The sequence below is a fragment of the Neoarius graeffei genome, chromosome 2 (assembly GCF_027579695.1).
Source record: "Neoarius graeffei isolate fNeoGra1 chromosome 2, fNeoGra1.pri, whole genome shotgun sequence".
Taxonomy (NCBI): Eukaryota; Metazoa; Chordata; class Actinopteri; order Siluriformes; family Ariidae; genus Neoarius; species Neoarius graeffei.
Window position 1 is genome coordinate 80,903,573 of NC_083570.1, and position 19,975 is coordinate 80,923,547.

Genomic DNA, 19,975 nt, shown 5'->3' on the forward strand with positions numbered 1-19,975 from the left:
GAAACCATTAAAACATTAAAACTTCATCTGCTGCCTTCTCTACAGTGTAAGTGGACAAATTAATAATATGACAGTTGTTTTATTTAGACTGTTTACAAACTGAGATCTTCGGCTCATATCCATTACAGTATGGCCTGTAACCACAAATCCAATGAAAGCAATTTAAAGACCTTTAAGCTGACTTTTATTTTAGTTTTGTTTCTTAAATTGGTCACTTATTTACATAACATAACAGAAAGTTGTTCTCGACAAGTTTTACAAGTTAATGAATTCTAATTACTAAAAACAGACTAAACTAATAGTGGGGTGGCACGGTGGTGTAGTGGTTAGCACTGTCGCCTCATAGCAAGAAGGTTCTGGGTTCGAGCCTTGTGGAGTTTGTATGCTCTGCATGGGTTTCCTCCACAGTCCAAAGACATGCAGTGAGGCTAACTGGCTCCTCTAAGCCCATGTTTACATTAGACCGTATCATCAGATTAACGTTTTTAAAACGATTAGTGTGCACACAGCAACACCAATACATGATTTGCGTGCACACAGCAACGCCAATACACGGATACGCTCGGCTCCGCAGGCATCCTGCGCTCCAAGTCACTCTGCCCTGAACAGCGAGTGCCCTCTGGAGGGTGCGCACTCCGGCCCTGCGCAGCTCACAGAGCACGCGAGTGAAGTGAACAAGCTGTGATTCGGGACTGAGCCGCTGTGTGTGTGATCCCAGCGCATATCACTTACCACTTGCAAGTGGAAGGATGGCAAGCCTAAAGACAATCATAACTACACAATGGGCAGTATTTGCATCAGTATTTGCAGTATTTTCATACTTTTATACTCTTTAATGAAAGGTGATACAAGGCGGAAGTCCGCGCCGTTTTTCAGCAGTCGCGTCACATGACCAACGCCAGCGAATCAGGAAGGTGGATGTCACAGTGACGTTGTCCAATGAGACGCCAGCTAGAGCTCAGCACAGCGTATCCGCGTATTCTCAATGTTTACACAGCACCGGAGCTGACACGATCTGGATTGAATACGTGGACGCTGGCGGATTCCCGTTTCACGGCGTTTCCAGGCAGTTTAATGTAAACGGACAGTGCATCCGCGAAGAAAACAAGACAGATACGGTCTAATGTAAACGTAGCCTAAATTGCCCATTGAGCAAGCTTGGAGAGGGATGGGCTCTGCCAAGTTTAAATGCCCTAAACACACCAATGATGACCTGTTAAATGTCATCACTGGTGCCCCTACAGCCCTTGCCAGCTATGGGATGAAGAACTAAACTAAAAATGTATATACTGAAAATAAACAAACAACATTTTTGTTCAAATCCCAGCTATAGTTTATTTTTGGCTGTTTGCCAGAATCCATCCTCAGTAACATCTGATGGATTTTCCCAGGTCATCACACAAATATGCATGTTTCTTCTCTGCTGGTTTATACTGTAAGTTCTATCTGTACTGTGGGTTGGTGGTTAGCTGGTGTTTCTGGTGTTTCATGTCTGTGGTCCTGAGCTTCCTTCTGCTTGTATGTGCAATTTCAGAGAGAGCATGAGGAGAGATTGACAGCTGAAAGTACATGCTCGGTGAGTTGGGGATCAAAAAGCCAGCAGGCTCGACAGCAACACAAGGGCTTCTTTTGTGGGGTTGAAATGAGAGTCACTGAGCATGCACACTGACAATTTGTTTGCTTTGACCTACAGGAGCAGGGCAAGAACTGTGTAGGTCCTTAAATCTTTTTCCACCTGATTATTCATGTTTATACTCAGCTTTTCACTTGCTCATAGCTGATTCTTTTCACCACTGAGAATGCAGTAAAGATAAAAAAAAAAAAGGTCTGGAAAGCTCATGAATATAAGAACTAGGGCTCATTTATGTGGATAGGCTCCAACACAGGGCAGCTAGATCTTCATTCTTTAGTTTCTCTTGAGAATGAGAATGACGGGGGAAATAATGAAATTGAATATTCACATTACCAGCCATTGCATTACAATGCTTTCCTTTTTAATTTTTTTCACAGATCATGGACAGAACAGAGTCCTTGAATCGGTCCTTAAAGAAAAGGTGAGTTTATCTAGCCTTGTCAGTCACTACAAAGCATGCCCAACTTACATGGTAGCAAATTATTCTTGGTGCCTAAGTCCAGTCTTGGGTTGACTATAAATAACATTAGACCAATAGTAAGGCATTTGAGCTCAATTATTGATGTCTAAAAGTAAACATTGACATAGGTGCTTGGGTGCCTTAGGTCACCTTCATATGCTGTTAGTTCATCACCTTTGTTACGTAGCAGTGATTTATGGGTCGGGTAACATGGTCCAGATGTGGAAAATGTGTGTCTTTCCTCTGGTGGCTTGTGAGATATTTTGGTAGACTCAGACCAGGCTCCATGCAGTCTGAGGCAGAAACTTATCAGTATTCACAACTCTTAGAAATGTAAAGTCGGTGAGTTATTAAGAACAAAATGTCCATTTTTATGCTACAAAACTGATTTAATACAAGAAACAGATTGGAAATGGAGTCAGACTTCAGCCCACAAATGTGAGGTCGTAATGGCTTATGTTTCACAATGTGTGCGCTGGATTTCAGCATTAGGACTTATTGTTCAGAACATGGTTATTTGTTAGTATTGCATTGATAGTATCGAAAAAAATGACGCAGTACTACATGCCATTATATGATTGGTTCGAACACTATGACAGGAAAATGGTAACTAGAAGGATATGTGTTATGTTATACTGTCTGCCTGTCGGCAGAATGACATCGCATTCCATATATGCCGGTTTTCCTCCATAAGACATCTCAGTGCTAAGATTTGTGGACTGCATTTGTCATGGGAAAGCATTGCGTCATCTCTAAAGGAGCTAGTTAATCACCCGCTTGTATCACTAATGACTAACACATGTCTCCCACACACTTGCTGATTTAATATCTTATACATATGAAGTGACTGGCATGTGAATAATAGGTTGTAAAAATTTCCAGCCAGTTTTGAATATTCACCTTTTTTTTCCCCACAGAAGTGTATTGTTCAAACTTGTGGCAAAAAAACAGAAGAGTCCAGGATCTTGCACATGTACATGCACACAAACCCGAACATATTTTTAGAGATTTTGGTTGGCCAGTGTCAGCAGTAAGGCACCTCAAAGTCAACAATAACAGTGAGACTGATAGAGCCACTTTGAAATGATAATGAGTGAATAGTAGCTACAATATCTGATTTCATTGTGGGGACGTTTCATAAAACTGGAGAAAAAGAAATACTCCACTTGGGATAATAATTCCTCTTATTTCTATCTGGGCTCCTAGCCAGATGATGAGGCGAGGTTTAAAGCTTTTATGCATAATTATTGATGTGCCCTGACCAAATGTCTTTGTTTTGGAAACAGCAACAGTTTTAAAAAGACCCAGCCACCACTACTCCTGTCCAAGATTGATGACAAACTGGAGCAGTACACTCACGCTGTGGAGGTGGGTTGCCATTCCCTTACTTTTACTTTCAAATCCCATTTTCAAAAGTGTGATCCTATTTTAGCATTATAGAGGTTGATCCGTGTTCTACATCAAGAAATTTGACCCCAGTTTAGCATAGTCCAGCATGAAGAAATCTGATCATAATTTGCATTAAGGACCGATCCCAGCTAAACGTTAATATGTCTGATCAGAGTCCAACATTAAGAAGTCTCATCTCAGTCCTAAAAACATTAAGAACTCAGATTCGAATTCAGCATTAAGAAATCTGATCCTAGTTTAGTATTAACAAGTCCAACTCCAGGTCACCATTAAGTCTAATCTCTAACAGCAATAAGAAGTCTTGTTTTGTATTAAGGAGTCTTATTCTAGACCGGCATTAAGAAGTCTGATCATAGGTTAGTATTAAGGAGTCTGATCCCAGCTAAGGGTTAAAAAATATGATCCTATTTTTGCAGTTCATGCACTTTGTCATCAGACTGGCAGTCTGTTATCTTTAAGATTTTTTCCCCCAAAATTTATGATTGATGGGAATTCATGGCAAAATTTGTTTGTCTGGTGATAAGAAGGACTTTGGGCAGTGTGCTATTGCATGGCATCTGCAGACAAATAGGCACAAGATATACTGAGGTGAATTCTGGAGGAAGATAGATGTCTTTTTGCAGTGGGAAGGAATAAGTTAAAATCAAGGCCATCGCTCACTGAATATATCCGTTACTTTTTGGTGTATGCTAATAGGACGTTCTGTTTTTCGTTGTGTAGAGCTCGTCAAAAGATCCAAAGACCCCCAAGTCAACTGTAGTGGACATGCCCAGTGTTCCTGAACCAGTGGTTGCCAAAAAGAACCTGTTTGAGGCAGGAGAGGCCTGGAACCAGGGAATGGCCAAAGGAACTTCATCAAAGGTCTAACTTAAAACAACACTACTCACTAACATCTCATCTCATTATCTCTAGCCGCTTTATCCTTCTACAGGGTCGCAGGCAAGCTGGAGCCTATCCCAGCTGACTACAGGAGAAAGGCGGGGTACACCCTGGACAAGTCGCCAGGTCATCACAGGGCTGACACATAGACACAGACAACCATTCACACTCACATTCACACCTACGGTCAATTTAGAGTCACCAGTTAACCTAACCTGCATGTCTTTGGACTGTGGGGGAAACCGGAGCACCCGGAGGAAACCCACGCGGACATGGGGAGAACATGCAAACTCCACACAGAAAGGCCCTCGCCGGCCCCAGGGCTCGAACCCAGGACCTTCTTGCTGTGAGGCGACAGCGCTAACCACTACACCACCGTGCCGCCTACTCACTAACATATAAATAACAATACAAAAGTATATTTTTACTCAAGAGAAAAAAAAACCTATACAGAATTCTGTAATTATTGTGAAAATTTCCTCCGATAACACCTGTTCCTCTAGGGCTGTATGAAGAACACACTACAGTCAGACTATTTCAACACAACTTTGAACGATACGCATCTCATGATCTGTAGTCGCTTTATCCTGTTCTACAGGGTCGCAGGCAAGCTGGAGCCTATCCCAGCTGACTACGGGCGAAAGGCGGGGTACACCCTGGACAAGTCACCAGGTCATCACAGGGCTGACACACAGACACAGACAACCATCCACACTCACATTCACACCTACGGTCAATTTAGAGTCACCAATTAGCCTAACCTGCATGTCTTTGGACTGTGGGAGAAACCGGAGCACCCGGAGGAAACCCATGCGGACACGGGGAGAACATGCAAACTCCACACAGAAAGGCCCTCGCCGGCCACGGGGCTCGAACCCGGACCTTCTTGCCGTGAGGCGACAGCGCTAACCACTACACCACCGTGCCGCCCACTTGAATGATACTATGATGTAAATAATGTTTGGTTCATATCCAGTCATGAATGCTGATATTCTCATCCTGTCATGTTCTTGGGGTGATTTAGCAAATTAGCTGAATGTGTGTGATGACTCAAAATGACAAGTTGATATCAAAGATGATTCAGATTCCACCAATTGAAGTCATATAGTAACAGTAAATAGTGTTGCTGCCTCACAGCTTCACAGTTCCTGGTTTGATCCTGAGCTCAGGTTATTGTCTATGCAATGTTTTATACTGTATGTTCATGTGGACTCCGTGGTTTCCTCCCATTGTCCAAAAACATGAAGGTAGGCAGATTGCCTGCACTAAATTGCCTGTAAATTTCCTATTTTGGGATAAACTCTGGATCCACTGCGACCCTGACCAGGGTAAAGCACTTACTGAAGATGAATGGATAAATACTGTGAAAGCAACTTGTCATATGAGGAAGAAAATATATGACTATCAGGAAAAAAGGTTACATTTATAAGCCTAAAAATATCCAGTTAGAAAGACAAAGGGCCAGAACACAGGATTTACAAATTTAGTATCCTCCTGCAATATTTCTGACACTATTTATTTCCTTCTGAGTTATTTCTTTGAGTGCGAGTCTCTTGGATTGAATTTCTACAAACTTATTGTGTATCATTTGCATTTTAGGACACCGATGGACTGAAAGTGGGTGTGGCTGGTCTGATCACTCAGTGGGTAAAAGGAAGCCCAGACGGTGGCAACAGATACGCACAGTCCAGACCATGTGTAAGTGTCTGCTGACTAGGCTTTTAGTCATATCACTCCATTGCTGATGTAGACAGTGCTTGTAAACACAATGTATGACGTTTACCAGGGGGACAATACAGAATATATATCTATGCACCTCTGTGTTTTAGATATTTGTGAAAATATCTTGAATACAGTACAATCGATCTAGCATTTGCTATTATAAGATTACAATAAACCAATATAAATGATAAAATTATGAAGCATATAGACATTTTTACTCTTTTTTTTTGGCTTTTTTCACCTTTTTTTTATTGGATAGGACAGTGTAGAGACAGGAAATGAGTGGGAGAGAGAGAGAGAGACACACACACACGGGGAGGGATTGGAAAATGACCTCGGGTCGGAATCAAACCCGGGTCCCCAGATTTATGGTATGGTGCCTTAGCCACCTGAGCCACGACACCCTCATTTTTACTAATTTTAAGCTTGAAATTTTCTTATACCAACTTATGTTGGCAGATAAATTAGCTTTTTTTCTAGAAATAAATGCTTAAAATTAGCAAATGTATCTGCCAACATTTAAAGCTTGGAAATAGTTAAAAATAAAAGTCTAAAAATAGGATTAATCCTATTTCTAGACTTTTATTTTTAACTATTTCCAAGCTTATATATAATAATTATATAATAATATTTAATTCTGGACAGCACGGTGGTGTAGTGGTTAGCGCTGTTGCCTCACAGCAAGAAGGTCCTGGGTTCGTGGCTGGCGAGGGCCTTTCTGTGTGGAGTTTGCATGTTCTCCCCGTGTCTGTGTGGGTTTCCTCCGGTTTCCCCCACAGTCCAAAGACATGCAGGTTAGGCTAATTGGTGGCTCTAAATTGACCGTAGGTGTGAATATGAGTGTGAATGGTTGCTTGTCTCTGTGTGTCGGCCCTGCGATAACCTGCACTGTAAAACATTTCAAATTGGTTTAACTTGGAAATGCAGGTTAACTCAATTTGACAATTATCTTTGTTTCAACTCCGAAAAAGTCTCAATTAGTCAAGACAACTAAGTAATTCAAGTCTAACATTTGAAAACTTGAACAGATTAGTTCAAATTAAAACACTTTTCAGAGCTCATTGAGTTAAAGAGAAAAAGTAAGTGGACATAAATAAACAAGGCTGAAATGTTTTACACTGTGGCGACTTGTCCAGGGTCTCTCGCCCGTAGTCAGCTGGGATAGGCTCCAGCTTGCCTGCGACCCTGTAGAACAGGATAAGCAGCTACAGATAATAGATGGATGGATATAATCCTATATTTGGTTTCTTGTAATCTTATAATATGAAATCCTAGATAAATCTGACTAAATTCAATATATTTTACCATGCACAGATATCTTTTTTCTTTTTGCAATGCATACAAAATACATTAAGGCCTCTTTATCTTTTCTGCTTCCAGTTTTTGTTTTCTGCTTCTTTCATCTACCTCCTTATCTTTCCTTCTTAAGGTAAAATAAACGAGCACTGTTTCTCTTTCTCTCTGATCTGAAAAGCTTATTTGGGACAGTGTTTAAATTGTTGCTGCTGTAGTATTTGCATTTGAGAGAGTATTGTTGAACAGGGACTGACTTGGTGTTTGTTGTAATCCCTCTTTACACTGCCCTCTGGTGGTGTATTGATCATTTAATTGTTAGTTTTTACAGCATTTTCTGTTTTGTTTTTTGTTTTTACTTCATAAAAGTTCTGTGAAAAGATTGTTCTGTGCTTCTTCTCAGGATGTTAAAACAGGAGATGTGCTCCAGAAGAAGAACATGTGGGAGATCATAGGGGAAGGATCAGCAACCGATCGGTCAGGACAAGCAGGGAAGGTAAATTATTATCCTTTCTCAACTTCTTACTGTTTGGATTTTCAAGTTTTATTCATATATATATATATATATATATATATATATATATATATATATATATATATATATATATATTTTTTTTTTTTTTTAATTCTTAGGGCATCTCTTCTGGCAAACGCTACAAGTTTGTTGTGACCGGCCATGGCAAATATGAGAAGATTTCCATTGATGATGACCATTACAGTGACTATCCAAACGGAAAATCAAGTAAGGAATAAGGAATCCTTGCATTATATTATTGCATTTATAATATTGGCATATTTTGTTTTACAATGAATATTATTCTTCAAAACAGTCTGATACTTTTTCCTTCAGCTGCACATATGTGAAAATCTAGCCACAAATGTGTTATAGCCAAGTATATCCATGCCCAATCTTCTCCAAATTAGCATTTTTTATTACAAAAAATATAAAACATTTAATCTAGCACCTTAAAATGCAAAATATCATACATATCACATTTCCCTGCCCACACACACACACACACACACACACACACACACACACACACACACACACACACACACACACACACAAAGGGCAAGTCATAAAACATATGCCATGGACAGTTAACATCTAATTTTAACCTAACTGTAGTTGGAACAATCAAAACCAAATATTTTAGCCATGCATAACAGCTGACAGTATACACTCTTGCATCATGTAACCATTTTTCCTGTGTAAGCTGCCTGTCACACTTTAGTCATCTACAGCTTCATGTAGACCTGTTCTGGTCATCATTTTCAATATAAGATCTGTGGTATATTCAGGCTGTTTTCTTATTCTCTTTTCCATACACACTTTCCTTTATTTCCAGGTCTCTATTATCTCTCAGTTGTCCTCATTCCACCTATCCAGCCACCTACAACTTTCAAACACTCTGTAAATACAGGGTGCTTTCCTTCACTGAACATACAATCAGACCTTTGTCTCATAGGCATTGCTATACAAAGCAGCAGATAAAATACTAGAAGAGAAAGAGAAACGTTTGAAAAGTACCATTTTGAGTACGCTAATTGTGAAACACAATCCCTGGCCTCTTTATGAGGAACATCTGTATACTTTTTCGTTCCTGAAATTATCCAATCTGTCAATCATTTGCCAGCAGTGTATTGCATAAAAGCATCCAAATACAGGTCAAGAGCATCAGTTAATGTTCACATCAAACATCAAAATGGGGAAAAAATATTATCTCAGAGACTTTGACTGTGGCATGGTTGTTGGTGCCAAACAGACTGGTTTGAGTATTTAAGAAACTGTTGATTCCCTGAGATTTTCACACACGACGGTCTCGAGAATTTAGACTTTAAACAAAAAAACTCCAGTGAGCAGCAGTTCTGCACTTCTTGTCGGTGAGAAAGGACAGAACAGAGCAGAAAAGCATTTCAGAAATGACTCTGGACTCTGAGGTGGATGGGCTACAACATCAGAAATCCACATCAGGTCCACTGCTGTTAGGTAAGAACAGGAAGCTGAGGCTGCTGTTGGCACTTTTGATTTTATTCATCGTGCTTCGGCCACATGATTGGCTGATTGGATAACTGCATGAAACTGCAGGTGTACAGGTGTTTCTAATAAAGTGGGCAGTGAGTTTAGTGTATTTTTAAACTGCCTGTGAATGCTTTAGAGATAAACTGAGCATTCCATGATGCCTCAAATTCACATTTAGACTCTGTATTTATGCCCCAAACTCTCTCCCTCCATTCCAAGGATTGTGTAACTAACTCATGTCATTCAGGCATTTCAGAATGACAGTGAAGACAATTTATAAAATAAAGAAGCTTTTTTTTAACCACATCATGTCTTTCTTTCTGTCAGAATAATAAGACATGAGTGAGGTAAAACAATATGCTTTTCCCATGATTCCTCTGTGTAAATCATACAAACAGATTACATTCACTTTCTTATTTAATTTCAACTTTAAGATAGTTGAATTGTGATAAATAGAACTGTACACAATTACTGAAAAAATACAGTATCCTTGGCCGTTTCATTACTTATCACCTAGACGTTGGTAGTTTTTGTAGTAAAGAACCCTTTGGCTGTTCTGTTAAAGTCTTTTGGTTCTTCGTCTTTATTTTTGCGACCTATGAGACCCATCTCAAACACTGTTGCAATCTTCGTTACTGGTCGTGAAACTGCTTCTTTCAGTTTCCTGGCATCAAATCGAGGACTGTAAAGGAGAACTGGAAGGCGATGTGCAAATGCAGGAATTTCTTTTGGTTTATCTGATTTAGCCTCCTCTTTCTTTTGCTCCTCAGTTTTGTTGGCTTCAATCTGTTGCATGATACTTTCTTTGGTTGCAAACATTTGGAAGAGGACAGCGTCCCACATTTTTGCAGCCCTAGGGGCATCTTTATCCTCTTTTCCCCTAGTCTTATCTGTTTCTTTGCCTTGGTTTTCCTGCTCATGTGTTTCCTGAGCAGTTCCATCAAGGGCATCTTTCTTCAGTTCTGGCTCAGAAACAGGAAACTTAGGTTCCTCTACCTCCACCACCAGGTGTTTCTTGAGACGAGACCAGCCACTGAGTTTTGACTTCATGCCTTTTGGTTTCTGAAAGGCCTTTAGGAGAGGCTGTGCAGTTGGGAGGACGCTGGCCTCCTCATTTTTGACTGCAGGTTTTGCATCTTTTGGTATGCTCTCTTTCGGTGTTGATGAATCATCTTCACCAGGTTTAACTTTGTTCTTCTGGTCATCCTTTGGCTTGACCAGAGGCTTAACTTCTGTTGTTTCAGTCACAGGCATTTCAGGAGCCTTTGTTGGAGGGGCAGATAAAGACTTTTGTTCTTTAATCCTCTCCAGTAAAGACATACGAGGCTCTGGTATCTTCTGTGACATTGTGCTTATTTTTGTTGGCTTTGAACTTTTATCTGCATTTTGGTCAGGTGTTACAGCTTTTACAGATGCTGGTGTTGGCTGAGTTTCAGGTTTAGTAGTATCCATTAAAGCTACAGACGGCACTGTCTTTGGTTTAGATGTGTCATATGTCGGAGTCCTAACTTTCTGTGTGACAGGAATAGTGGTCACTGTCACGAGAGCCTCTGAAGGTGGTGTGTCAACTTTAGATACAACAATACTTGGAATTTTAACTCCAGGAACTCCAGAGGCTTTTTCATTTGGTTCCATTCTCTCTGATGTAGCTATACCTTGCTCCAGTTTTAGCTCTGCCTTTACTATTGGCATTGCAGCCTCTGAAAATTCACCCATTGGGCCAACAGGAGTTTCTTTTTCAATAGCAGCAGTAATGGATGGTGACACTTTATCCACAGGTGTCTTGGGACTCTCTGGCTTCTCTTTCACATCAGGTACATGTGTTGCCTGTTCTGGAGATTTAGATTCTAAAGCAGCCGGTGATATAGATCTAGAGATACCAAATGCAGGTGTATAACTCTTTATTCCCCCATAAGCAACATATTCAGCTGGGGTTAAACCATAATATTTTGATTTTGACGTTGGTGTTCTTGGTCTTTGACCTGCAAACGGCAGTACAGTTGGTCTTTGATACCCCAGTAAGGGTTTAACAGGTTCAGAAAACTCAGAGTTTGGTGTTTTGGGACTTCTATGTTCAACTGTAGGAGTCTGAGGTTTAGAACCTTCATGTATGCTGGTCTTTAAGCTTTGGGATTCAGTGGTCTCTGTAGTCTTTGAAGCACCTTGTACTGCGACCTTTGGCTTTGACAATTCAGGTTCCTTGGATTTTTCAGAAGATGGTCTAGCTTCTGAAGTTTCAGATGTTTTGATATGGACCTCATAATTTTGTATTAATTCAGAAAGATTATTTTGCTTTATTTTCTCAGTTTCTTGAGCAATTTCATCACTTGGCCCAACTAAACTTGATGTTGGTGTTTTGGATCTTCTGCCCTCCATATACACAGGAGAGACAGCAAATAAAAGTGGGTTGGGTCTTGAAATTTCTATAACAGGTATCCTAGCAGGTGAAACGTGATATGACGGTGTCTTTGGTCGCCCTGATGAAGTTTTTGATGGTGAAAGATCAAATGTTGGTGTTTTTGTTCTTGTTCTTGTCAGGGTTCTCCCCCTTTTTGTCTCAGTCATAACTGTTGCATCACCTTTTGTCTCAGATGTTGGTGTAGTTCCTCTCTTAACCTCTAAAGCTTGAATAGTCAGAGGTTTTATTTCAGAAATTGGGGTTGTGTCACTTATCATTTCAGATGTAGGTGTTACACCCCTTTTAATTAGAGTTATAGGGGTTACACTCCTTTTAATTTCAGATGTAGGTGTTGCACCCCTTTTAATTTCAGATGTAGGTGTTGCACCCCTTTTAATTTCAGCTGTAGGTGTTACACTCCTTTTAATTTCAGATGTGGGTGTTACACCCCTTTTCATTTCAGATATAGGCGTTGCACCCCTTTTAATTTCAACTGTAGGTGTTACACTCCTTTTAATTTCAGATGTTGGTGTTGTGACTCTTTTGATTTCTCTTGTTGGTGTTTTATCTCTCTTTAATTCTGAGGTTGGTGTGACAATCCTTCTAACTTCAAATGTTGGTGTCGGACCTCGCAGCACCTCAGAAATGGGTGTTCTACTCCTTTGCATTGTTGGTGAGGATGTATATTGGGAGGTTTTTAATGTTGCTGTCTTAGAAGTGTAATTTGTAATTTGGGGAACATCAAACATAGATTTTGAGGATGGCTGAGGACTTGCAGCTTTTGAGATAATAAAAGTGGGTGTAGTTAGCACATTATTTGTTTGCTTTACTGTCACAAAAAGTGGTACTGTAGAAATAGGCTGGATTATCTCAGTTGTGGTAGTTACAGACGTAACAGTTATAGATGTTGGTGTATAGGAAGGAACTAATGGTGCACCAGCAAGAGGGGGAGGAGTTGTATATGAAAATAATGCAGTTGATTGGTGTGGTGTAACGTAGGGCTGTGGGGAGAACCTTGCTGGTGTGATGTAAGAATTGCTGCCTTGATGAGGGTAAGGGGATGGTGAATGTTGATACAGTGGCCTGATGTTGAACCGTGGGTGCAGTGTACCTCCATAGATTAGTGTTTCTGGTGTCTTGGGTGGAGTTGAGTGGTCACTGTACTCCAGGTCAGGACTGGCCTCAGTTACTGGAGAGAGGCATGAGCGGAAAGGGGCTGTTGTCTGGGAAGCTTGGGCAGCAGCTTTTTTCTTAGCACTTTTCTTAAGTAACTTCTGGAGCCGGACATTTTCCTTTCCAGGTTTAGGAAGTAGGGGGGGTGGGTACTGCTGGGAAAGCAGGCCTGCTTGGGCAACGCTGCGTATATTTACAGCCATAAAAACGTCAGCCCCTTGGGACAAATAGGAAAAACATGTTAGCGTATATACTTTGGTGTACTTTGGGGTTTGAATTGAACAAAGAAAAATGCCTCTATTATATAATTAACCGTCAAAGATACAATTCCATAATGTAAAAAATTAAATGAGTGCATTCTGAAGCAAGGTAACAATCCAAAACATAAAATAAAATCCACTGAAAAATATTTTGACTAAATATTGCCACAATTTTCTGAGATTAAAAAAAAAATACAGTGTATGAGAGGTGAATTATAACAGATGTGCAGGGCAATTATGCAAGGGATTGTGCTACCTGGGCCTCTGAATATTACAACAGAGAGGATACAAAAGCTGTTCGGAGACTCACTGGAGGCAGTTACTTTATAAAGGCATACTGTTGGCATACACAAAAATATTGAACTCAAATTCAGAAAGGGAAATGCAAACTTTTGAACCGATATTATTAATATCTTAACATACACTATTTGGCTATTGTAGCTGCTGGAACATTTAGCTCTATCTCTATCTAGCTGGCGTATCACTACAGTAATGTGGCCACTCTGACGGCATCAGCCATCAGAGTCTCTAGGGAAGAATTACAGTAGTGGTTTCCCATTGCCGTCTACTGGATTATTATAGAGGTTTTCTCCTCTCAATCATTCACGCACACACTCACACCTATGGGCAATTTAGAGTAGCCAGTTAACCTAACCTGCATGTCTTTGGGCTGCGGGGGAAACCGGAGCACCCGGAGGAAACCCACACAGACAGAACATACAAACTCCACACAGAAAGGGCCCCATTCAGCCACTGGGCTCGAACCCAGAACCTTCTTGCTGTGAGGTGACAGGGCTAACCAACCGTGCCGCCAAATATTTAACTACTGGAACATTTTAGCTATTGTTGCTACAAACTAAATTACCCTTTCTTTTCTGTCTCAAGGGCATGAATAATTAGAAGTCTTTTATGTTAAATACTGCTCAATTGAAAAATATATTTAAATAGGATATGTACATAAAATTGAATTCAAAATGTGTAAAATGCCTATTAAAAATATGGTGAGTTTTAATGATCCATGACTAACATTTATTTTTTTTTGTTTCTTTAGGGGACCTGTGCCACAATGACTTGTAAAAACCTGTTGCAGACTACCATGTTATGGTGATTTGGATGATTTACAAGGACGCTTTGTTTATTACAGGTTTTACATTCACATGCATAAATAACTTTCAGCCATTAAGATACATGCCTAGCAGCAAATTTTAGTACATTGTTGGACTTGTTGATTTTATCATTTGCGTCACATATATATCTGTATTACTATGCCATGAAGCACATGATGTTTACATCATTTTTTTTCATCTGTCCTTGATTAAAACGTATCCACACACATTTCCAGACCACAACTCAGATTCTAAAGTATGTTGGCAGGTTGATTTATTGGGATGGTTATGTCTATGTAAATAGGATTTTAGAAGAAATAAAAAGATAAATGTTATATTTTGGAGTTAGGCCCAACCCCAAATATTGTGGATGGACTATGGTTTGGAGCCAAACAGTAAAGTTAGGCTTTTTAATGTTTGTTTTATATTTAGAATAAATAAAAAAAAAGAGATAGGTTCAAGCCTTTCTCCAGTAAGCAACATAGGTATATGGGGTCCAGTTTGTCACTGAGCATAGTCAACGATGGTTAAGAAATATCCTTCATTTAAACCTGAACACTGGAGTTAATCCGCCTTACTATATTTATGAAAAAACAACAACAAAAAAACACTACAACAAAAAAACCATATCAGTTCAATGATAATTTGCACCACTAGTTCAGGCCATACAGTATCACAGCATGGTTAAAGATTTCCCAGTTTTTCTTTAAAATATATATTTTGAATGTTCTACCAATGAAACCCTTTTCTATTGTACTAGTATTTTGTTTAATAAATTTGACCTTTTTATTATTAAATACCTTCTTGCTTGCTGTTTTTATTATTAATCCCTAAGCAACTTGTAATGCAGTAGACTGAAGTAGCCTAGATATAAGTTATTCATTCAGGTCAGTTTAGTGTGAGTTTAATGATTTTTTGGTGATTACACCAGCCAGCTGTTTTGGTAACGGTAAGGAGACCAGTACATTTATGCTATCCACCTCTTCTGACACAGCAGTGCACTCCAATCAAATCTTGGCGAGTTTCTTGTCCTAATTTTAGGAGACATGCCCGTTCCCTGTCACAGAGTTTGATGCCACACTTTCATTCCAAGATATAAAATAATGCCTCTGTACTGTTTTCACAACATGGGGCAATTACAGATCAGGATGCAGGTTAGTTTAAACTTGGGTGTATTTTAAATCACAGACAGTTGACACCTAGTCACCTTCCATACAACATATCTGACAGCAATAGATATCTATCAACACATGCGACAGACAGCCCCTGCTGTTCAGTTCAGATATGTTGTACAGAGTTAATTAACAGGAGTTGCTGTAAAAATGACTTCTTTTGTACAACCCCAAACCAGAAAAAGTTGGGACGGTATGGAAAATACAAATAAAAAAAAGAAAGCGGTGATTTCTAAATTTACGTTCACTTGTATTTCATTGCAGACAGTATGAACCCAAGATATTTCATGTTTTCTCTGATCAACATCATTTCATTTGTTAATACACATCCATTTCAGGCCTACAGCACATTCCAAAAAAGTTGGGACGGGGGAAATTTAGGGCTAATAATGAGGTTAAACAATAAAATAATGATGCGGTAATTAAAGCTGTGTTCACATATATACCGGTCCGATAGTGGTATAACTGTATCGATACAAAGTATACCAGTACAGTTTAGTGCATCTGTCCACACTAGCGAGAAATGTTTGCGGTTTTCTTTCACGGTAGTTGAAATGCGCGTGCGCGAAATGTTTCCGTGGTTACCGAGTAACTTCCTTCCGAGAATATGGCGGATGAAACAACGTGTGTGTGCTTTTTGTTGTCAATGTACAGTCTGTATTTCTGGTGGTTATTTATTCAGTCGAATCGTATAAAACGCGCGAGGCAGTTGAGAAAGAAACAAACGAATCTCCGTTCTTCACTATTTTATTCAGCGAAGACATCGATTGAGGTGTGTGACTTTGCGCATGCGCATTATGTTTGTATCGATACAGAACCGCTTCATCCGTCCACACTACAGCGAAGCGCTACAGTACCGATACTGTACTGGTACAAAACCCACAAATTTATGAGTTTCGTACCGGTACAGTTATACCGCTACAGTACCGGTATAGTTGCTAGTGTGGACAGGTGTTGCGGTACGAAAGTAGTATCGTATCGGTACAAAATCCCTAGTGTGGACAGGGTATTAATAATTAAATAATGATGTATCCATGAAAGGCCTAGTCTTTTGAGTGTTTGATCCCTCAGATGGCACTGCATCAAGAACCGTCATTCATCTATAGCCGTTATAACCACATGGGCTCAAGATTGCTTTTGCAAACCTTTGTCAAGCACTACAGTACAGAGTTACATCCACAAATGCCTGTTAAAACTTTACTGTGCAAAAAGGTAGCCTTATTTTAACCGTGTCGAGAAATGCTGTCGACTTCTCTGGGCTTGGAGGCATCTGGGACGAACCGTCACAGTGGAAATGTGTATCGTGGTCAGATGAATCAGTATTCCAGGTCTTTTTTGTAAGAAATGGATGCTGTGTGCTCTGAACCTAAGACGAAAAGAACCATCCAAACTATTACCAGGAACAAGTCCAAAAGCCAGGGTCTGTCATGGTATGCTTTTGTGTCAGTGCCCTTGGCAAAGGTACGGTAACTTACACTTCTGTGATGGCAACATTAATGCAGAAAAGTACATTGAGATTTTGGAGTAACATATGCTGCCTTCAAAATGAAGATCATTTTTTCCCAGGGACATTTCAACAAGACAATGCAAAACCACATTCTGCACACATTACAAAGGCATGGCTGTGGAAGAAGAGGGTGTCTGTCCACTCTGTCCCCAATAGAGAATGTGTGGAGAATTTTGAAACGAAATATGACAAGGACAACCCTGTAATGTTGCACACTTTAAGGCCTGTTTGCAGGAAGAATGGGATGAAATAACACCTGAAATGCTTCATCACTTGGTGTTTTCACGTCCCTAAACATCTTTTAAGTGTTGTGAGAAGGAATGGCAACGTTACAAAGTGATAAAGGCTTTACTGTCCCAACTTTTGTTGAAATATGCTGCAAGAATCAAAATGAAAAGAAGTGTTTATTTTGACAAAACAAAAAAATCATGAGATAAAACATCAAATAATGTGCTGCTGCGTTGTTTCGAGCGCAATGCAGGTCAAAGATTATTTACAAATCATTGTTTTCAGTTTTAATTTCAATTTCAACATAGTGTCCCAACTTTTTCTGATTTGGGGTTGTAGTAAAATCCCTCTGTTTAGTTAACAGTCAGTGTTTAGTTCACTGAGTCCTGCTCAGGCTAGGCCTAGACAGACTTCACTTTTGTTCCTGTTCTTTCCTAATAAGCAAACCAATATTTTAAATGCATTTTATGACATTTTAATTTTGATTGTTCAAAGTCACCTGCAACATTTTATACTGCCGTTGTTGAATTGTGTAAATCTTTTTAACTGTAAAAAAAAAGGAAAAAAAAGAGCATATCCTTTTTAAAAGCTAGAAATATTATTGAAGTTATCCTACAGAGCAGGGTGGTCATAGGAGTTCCTCAGAGCCCCACTCCCACAGAAACTGAATCTGTCGCCTGTCACATGACACATGAGAAGGGGTCATCCTTTTAAGGCACGAGAGCCTTTGCCATTTTGAAGTAACTCCAACACATGTTCAAAAGAGGAAAGTGTAAGAATAGTCAGGCAGTATATTCAGGCCTTGCATAAGTAATACTTCTTAGCACATTTGAGGAAAAAACAAATGAACGAACAAAAAAAAAAACAGGTAAACACACACTTGCAAGCAAATAAGAAATGCACAAAAATAACTTACCAAGACAGATAGCAGATAACAGATGGCTCGCTTCAGAAAGAGTCCCCTTGAAGAAAAAGAAACAAATTCACTTGCAAACAATTTCCAAATTTTAAATAATAATTTCTAATACGTTGGCATCTGGTTTGTATGGCCTGTGAATACTTCTAGATACTAAATGTCATCTTGTTAACGTGTGCAGTTATTCTTTACAATACAGTCATCCATCATCAAAAATATCACAATCTTTCAACAATAGATTGAATGAAACAATACATCTAATCTGAGTAATCTGCCACACCACCACCACCACCACCACAACACCTGCCCCAAACCACAACACCACCCTGTGCAGTGACATTAACACCTTGCATGCACTTTTCCAAACAAGAAAAATCTGAAACTGATTTGAGTTTATTTTACCAGTGTTTCTGCTGGTTAGGGGTGACTGGCTGCTGCCTGCTTCTCCCAGCCTAGAGTATCAGAACAAGAGGCTCATGTTAAGCTCAACTATCGTCCCTTCCTCCAAAATGGAAGGCACTAGCTCCATAACAGTCCAAAAATAAAACCTGAACCCTTTACTTAGAATGTGCACCGAGTGGTGCAGAGGGACTGTTCGCATGGCAGGAGGTGGCCAGAGCACCTTACATACGGCCCCCACTACCCACACCTGCCTCAAGTCACCAAAGTCCACACAAGGACTCAGTGACTGTAAAAATGGTGCCCTCTGCTGGATAAATGATTAATGTTGACCCCTATGACTGTAAACTTGACACCAAAAGTAGGGTGTGGGAAGACTATGACACCACTGAACAGGCACACTTACGGAATGGACATTAAGAGACATTTTATAAACCTTACATCATTCAGACACTAAAGAAGTCTTGTGAGATATGTTGCCATAGCCAAATTACATTAGGTTAACATGAATTAGTCACGTTTTATTTTCAGAAGGCTGAAATTCATTCAAATTGTACTTGGCAAAAAAAATAAATTGTTGTTGTTGCTGATGATGATAATAATGTTGTTAATAGTTTGGTTAGAGAATATCACTCTTCAGTTAGCTAAATAAAAAAATGGTATAGTTCTTTGTTCAATTTATCCTAATTTATTTAATGTCCAGTCATTTACGTGGGGTCTGTAGTATACATTTTGACCCCCTGGCCTCCACACATATGGTATGTACAAATTCCCCATCTGTGCATTTGCAAACCCTTCCTTGAGGAAACACCCAGCTCTCCCACTCATTCTCAGATATAATGGTTGATTTGCTAGCCTAATGCCACAGCAAATATAGTGATGCTGTCTTGCCCCATTCTAAACTTGTGCCTCATCCACATTCCCCCAATCGTTCCATCTCCTTATTCAGTGCCTAGGCCAAGACCTGGACCTGGCCTCCTTAACCATGCCCACCATGCTGTCTTGGCCAATGAGAAGCCTTCACAGATCAAGTATCACTATAACAGAAGGACTTAATCGACCCTGGATGTTTGCAGAACTTTACAGCCAGTCTCCGCCACCAGGGAGCTCACTTCTTTTCAGCTTTTCTGAGGTAAGACAGAGAGATTAGACATTGAGACAGAAAGAGAACAGTAGTGGAAAGAAAGGAACATGACAGTGTGTGAGAGCGTGAGCGAGAGAAAGCAGTAAGTGGAGAACAGGGCATGCTCGTCCTCCTGTATATCAATTGAATATATGTGTGCAAAAAGCATTGCCATTGTTCAGGAACATTCAGGATTTAAAGCAGAGAATAATCCACAATAGGGCTGTAACAGAAATGAACACAAATTGATTTCCAGTGGTTGCAACCACC

At 39.8% G+C, this 19,975-nt stretch overlaps 2 protein-coding genes across 7 annotated transcripts in view; one reads left to right on the top strand and one right to left on the bottom strand.

The window, feature by feature from the left end:
* lsp1a (lymphocyte specific protein 1 a) overlaps positions 1 to 15,157 on the top strand; it is a 29,926-nt gene extending 14,769 nt beyond the window's left edge. For 2 of the 5 annotated variants that reach the window (XM_060915045.1, XM_060915044.1), the window contains exons 7-15: positions 1,535 to 1,576; positions 1,694 to 1,711; positions 2,011 to 2,054; positions 3,380 to 3,461; positions 4,224 to 4,364; positions 5,982 to 6,080; positions 7,801 to 7,893; positions 8,031 to 8,139; positions 14,306 to 15,157. In XM_060915045.1, coding sequence (XP_060771028.1) covers positions 1,535 to 1,576; positions 1,694 to 1,711; positions 2,011 to 2,054; positions 3,380 to 3,461; positions 4,224 to 4,364; positions 5,982 to 6,080; positions 7,801 to 7,893; positions 8,031 to 8,139; positions 14,306 to 14,331 — 654 coding nt within the window. In that variant the 3' untranslated portion in view covers positions 14,332 to 15,157. The remainder of the gene's footprint in view (positions 1 to 1,534; positions 1,577 to 1,693; positions 1,712 to 2,010; positions 2,055 to 3,379; positions 3,462 to 4,223; positions 4,365 to 5,981; positions 6,081 to 7,800; positions 7,894 to 8,030; positions 8,140 to 14,305) is intronic. The other 3 variants (XM_060915047.1, XM_060915046.1, XM_060915048.1) reach the window with 2 other exon arrangements.
* Positions 9,797 to 18,669, bottom strand: prr33 (proline rich 33). 2 transcript variants are annotated; one of them, XM_060915043.1, is made up of 3 exons: positions 18,586 to 18,669; positions 18,184 to 18,229; positions 9,797 to 13,211 (listed from the first exon to the last, which is right to left on the bottom strand). In XM_060915043.1, the coding sequence occupies exon 3, from the start codon at positions 13,195 to 13,197 to the stop codon at positions 9,937 to 9,939; it is 3,261 nt and encodes a 1,086-aa protein (XP_060771026.1). In that variant the 5' UTR covers positions 13,198 to 13,211; positions 18,184 to 18,229; positions 18,586 to 18,669; the 3' UTR covers positions 9,797 to 9,936. The 2 variants fall into 2 exon arrangements, with proteins under 2 accessions (XP_060771026.1, XP_060771025.1); XM_060915042.1 differs by lacking the exons at positions 18,184 to 18,229; positions 18,586 to 18,669 and adding an exon at positions 17,884 to 17,917.
* Positions 18,670 to 19,975: the final 1,306 nt, after the last annotated feature.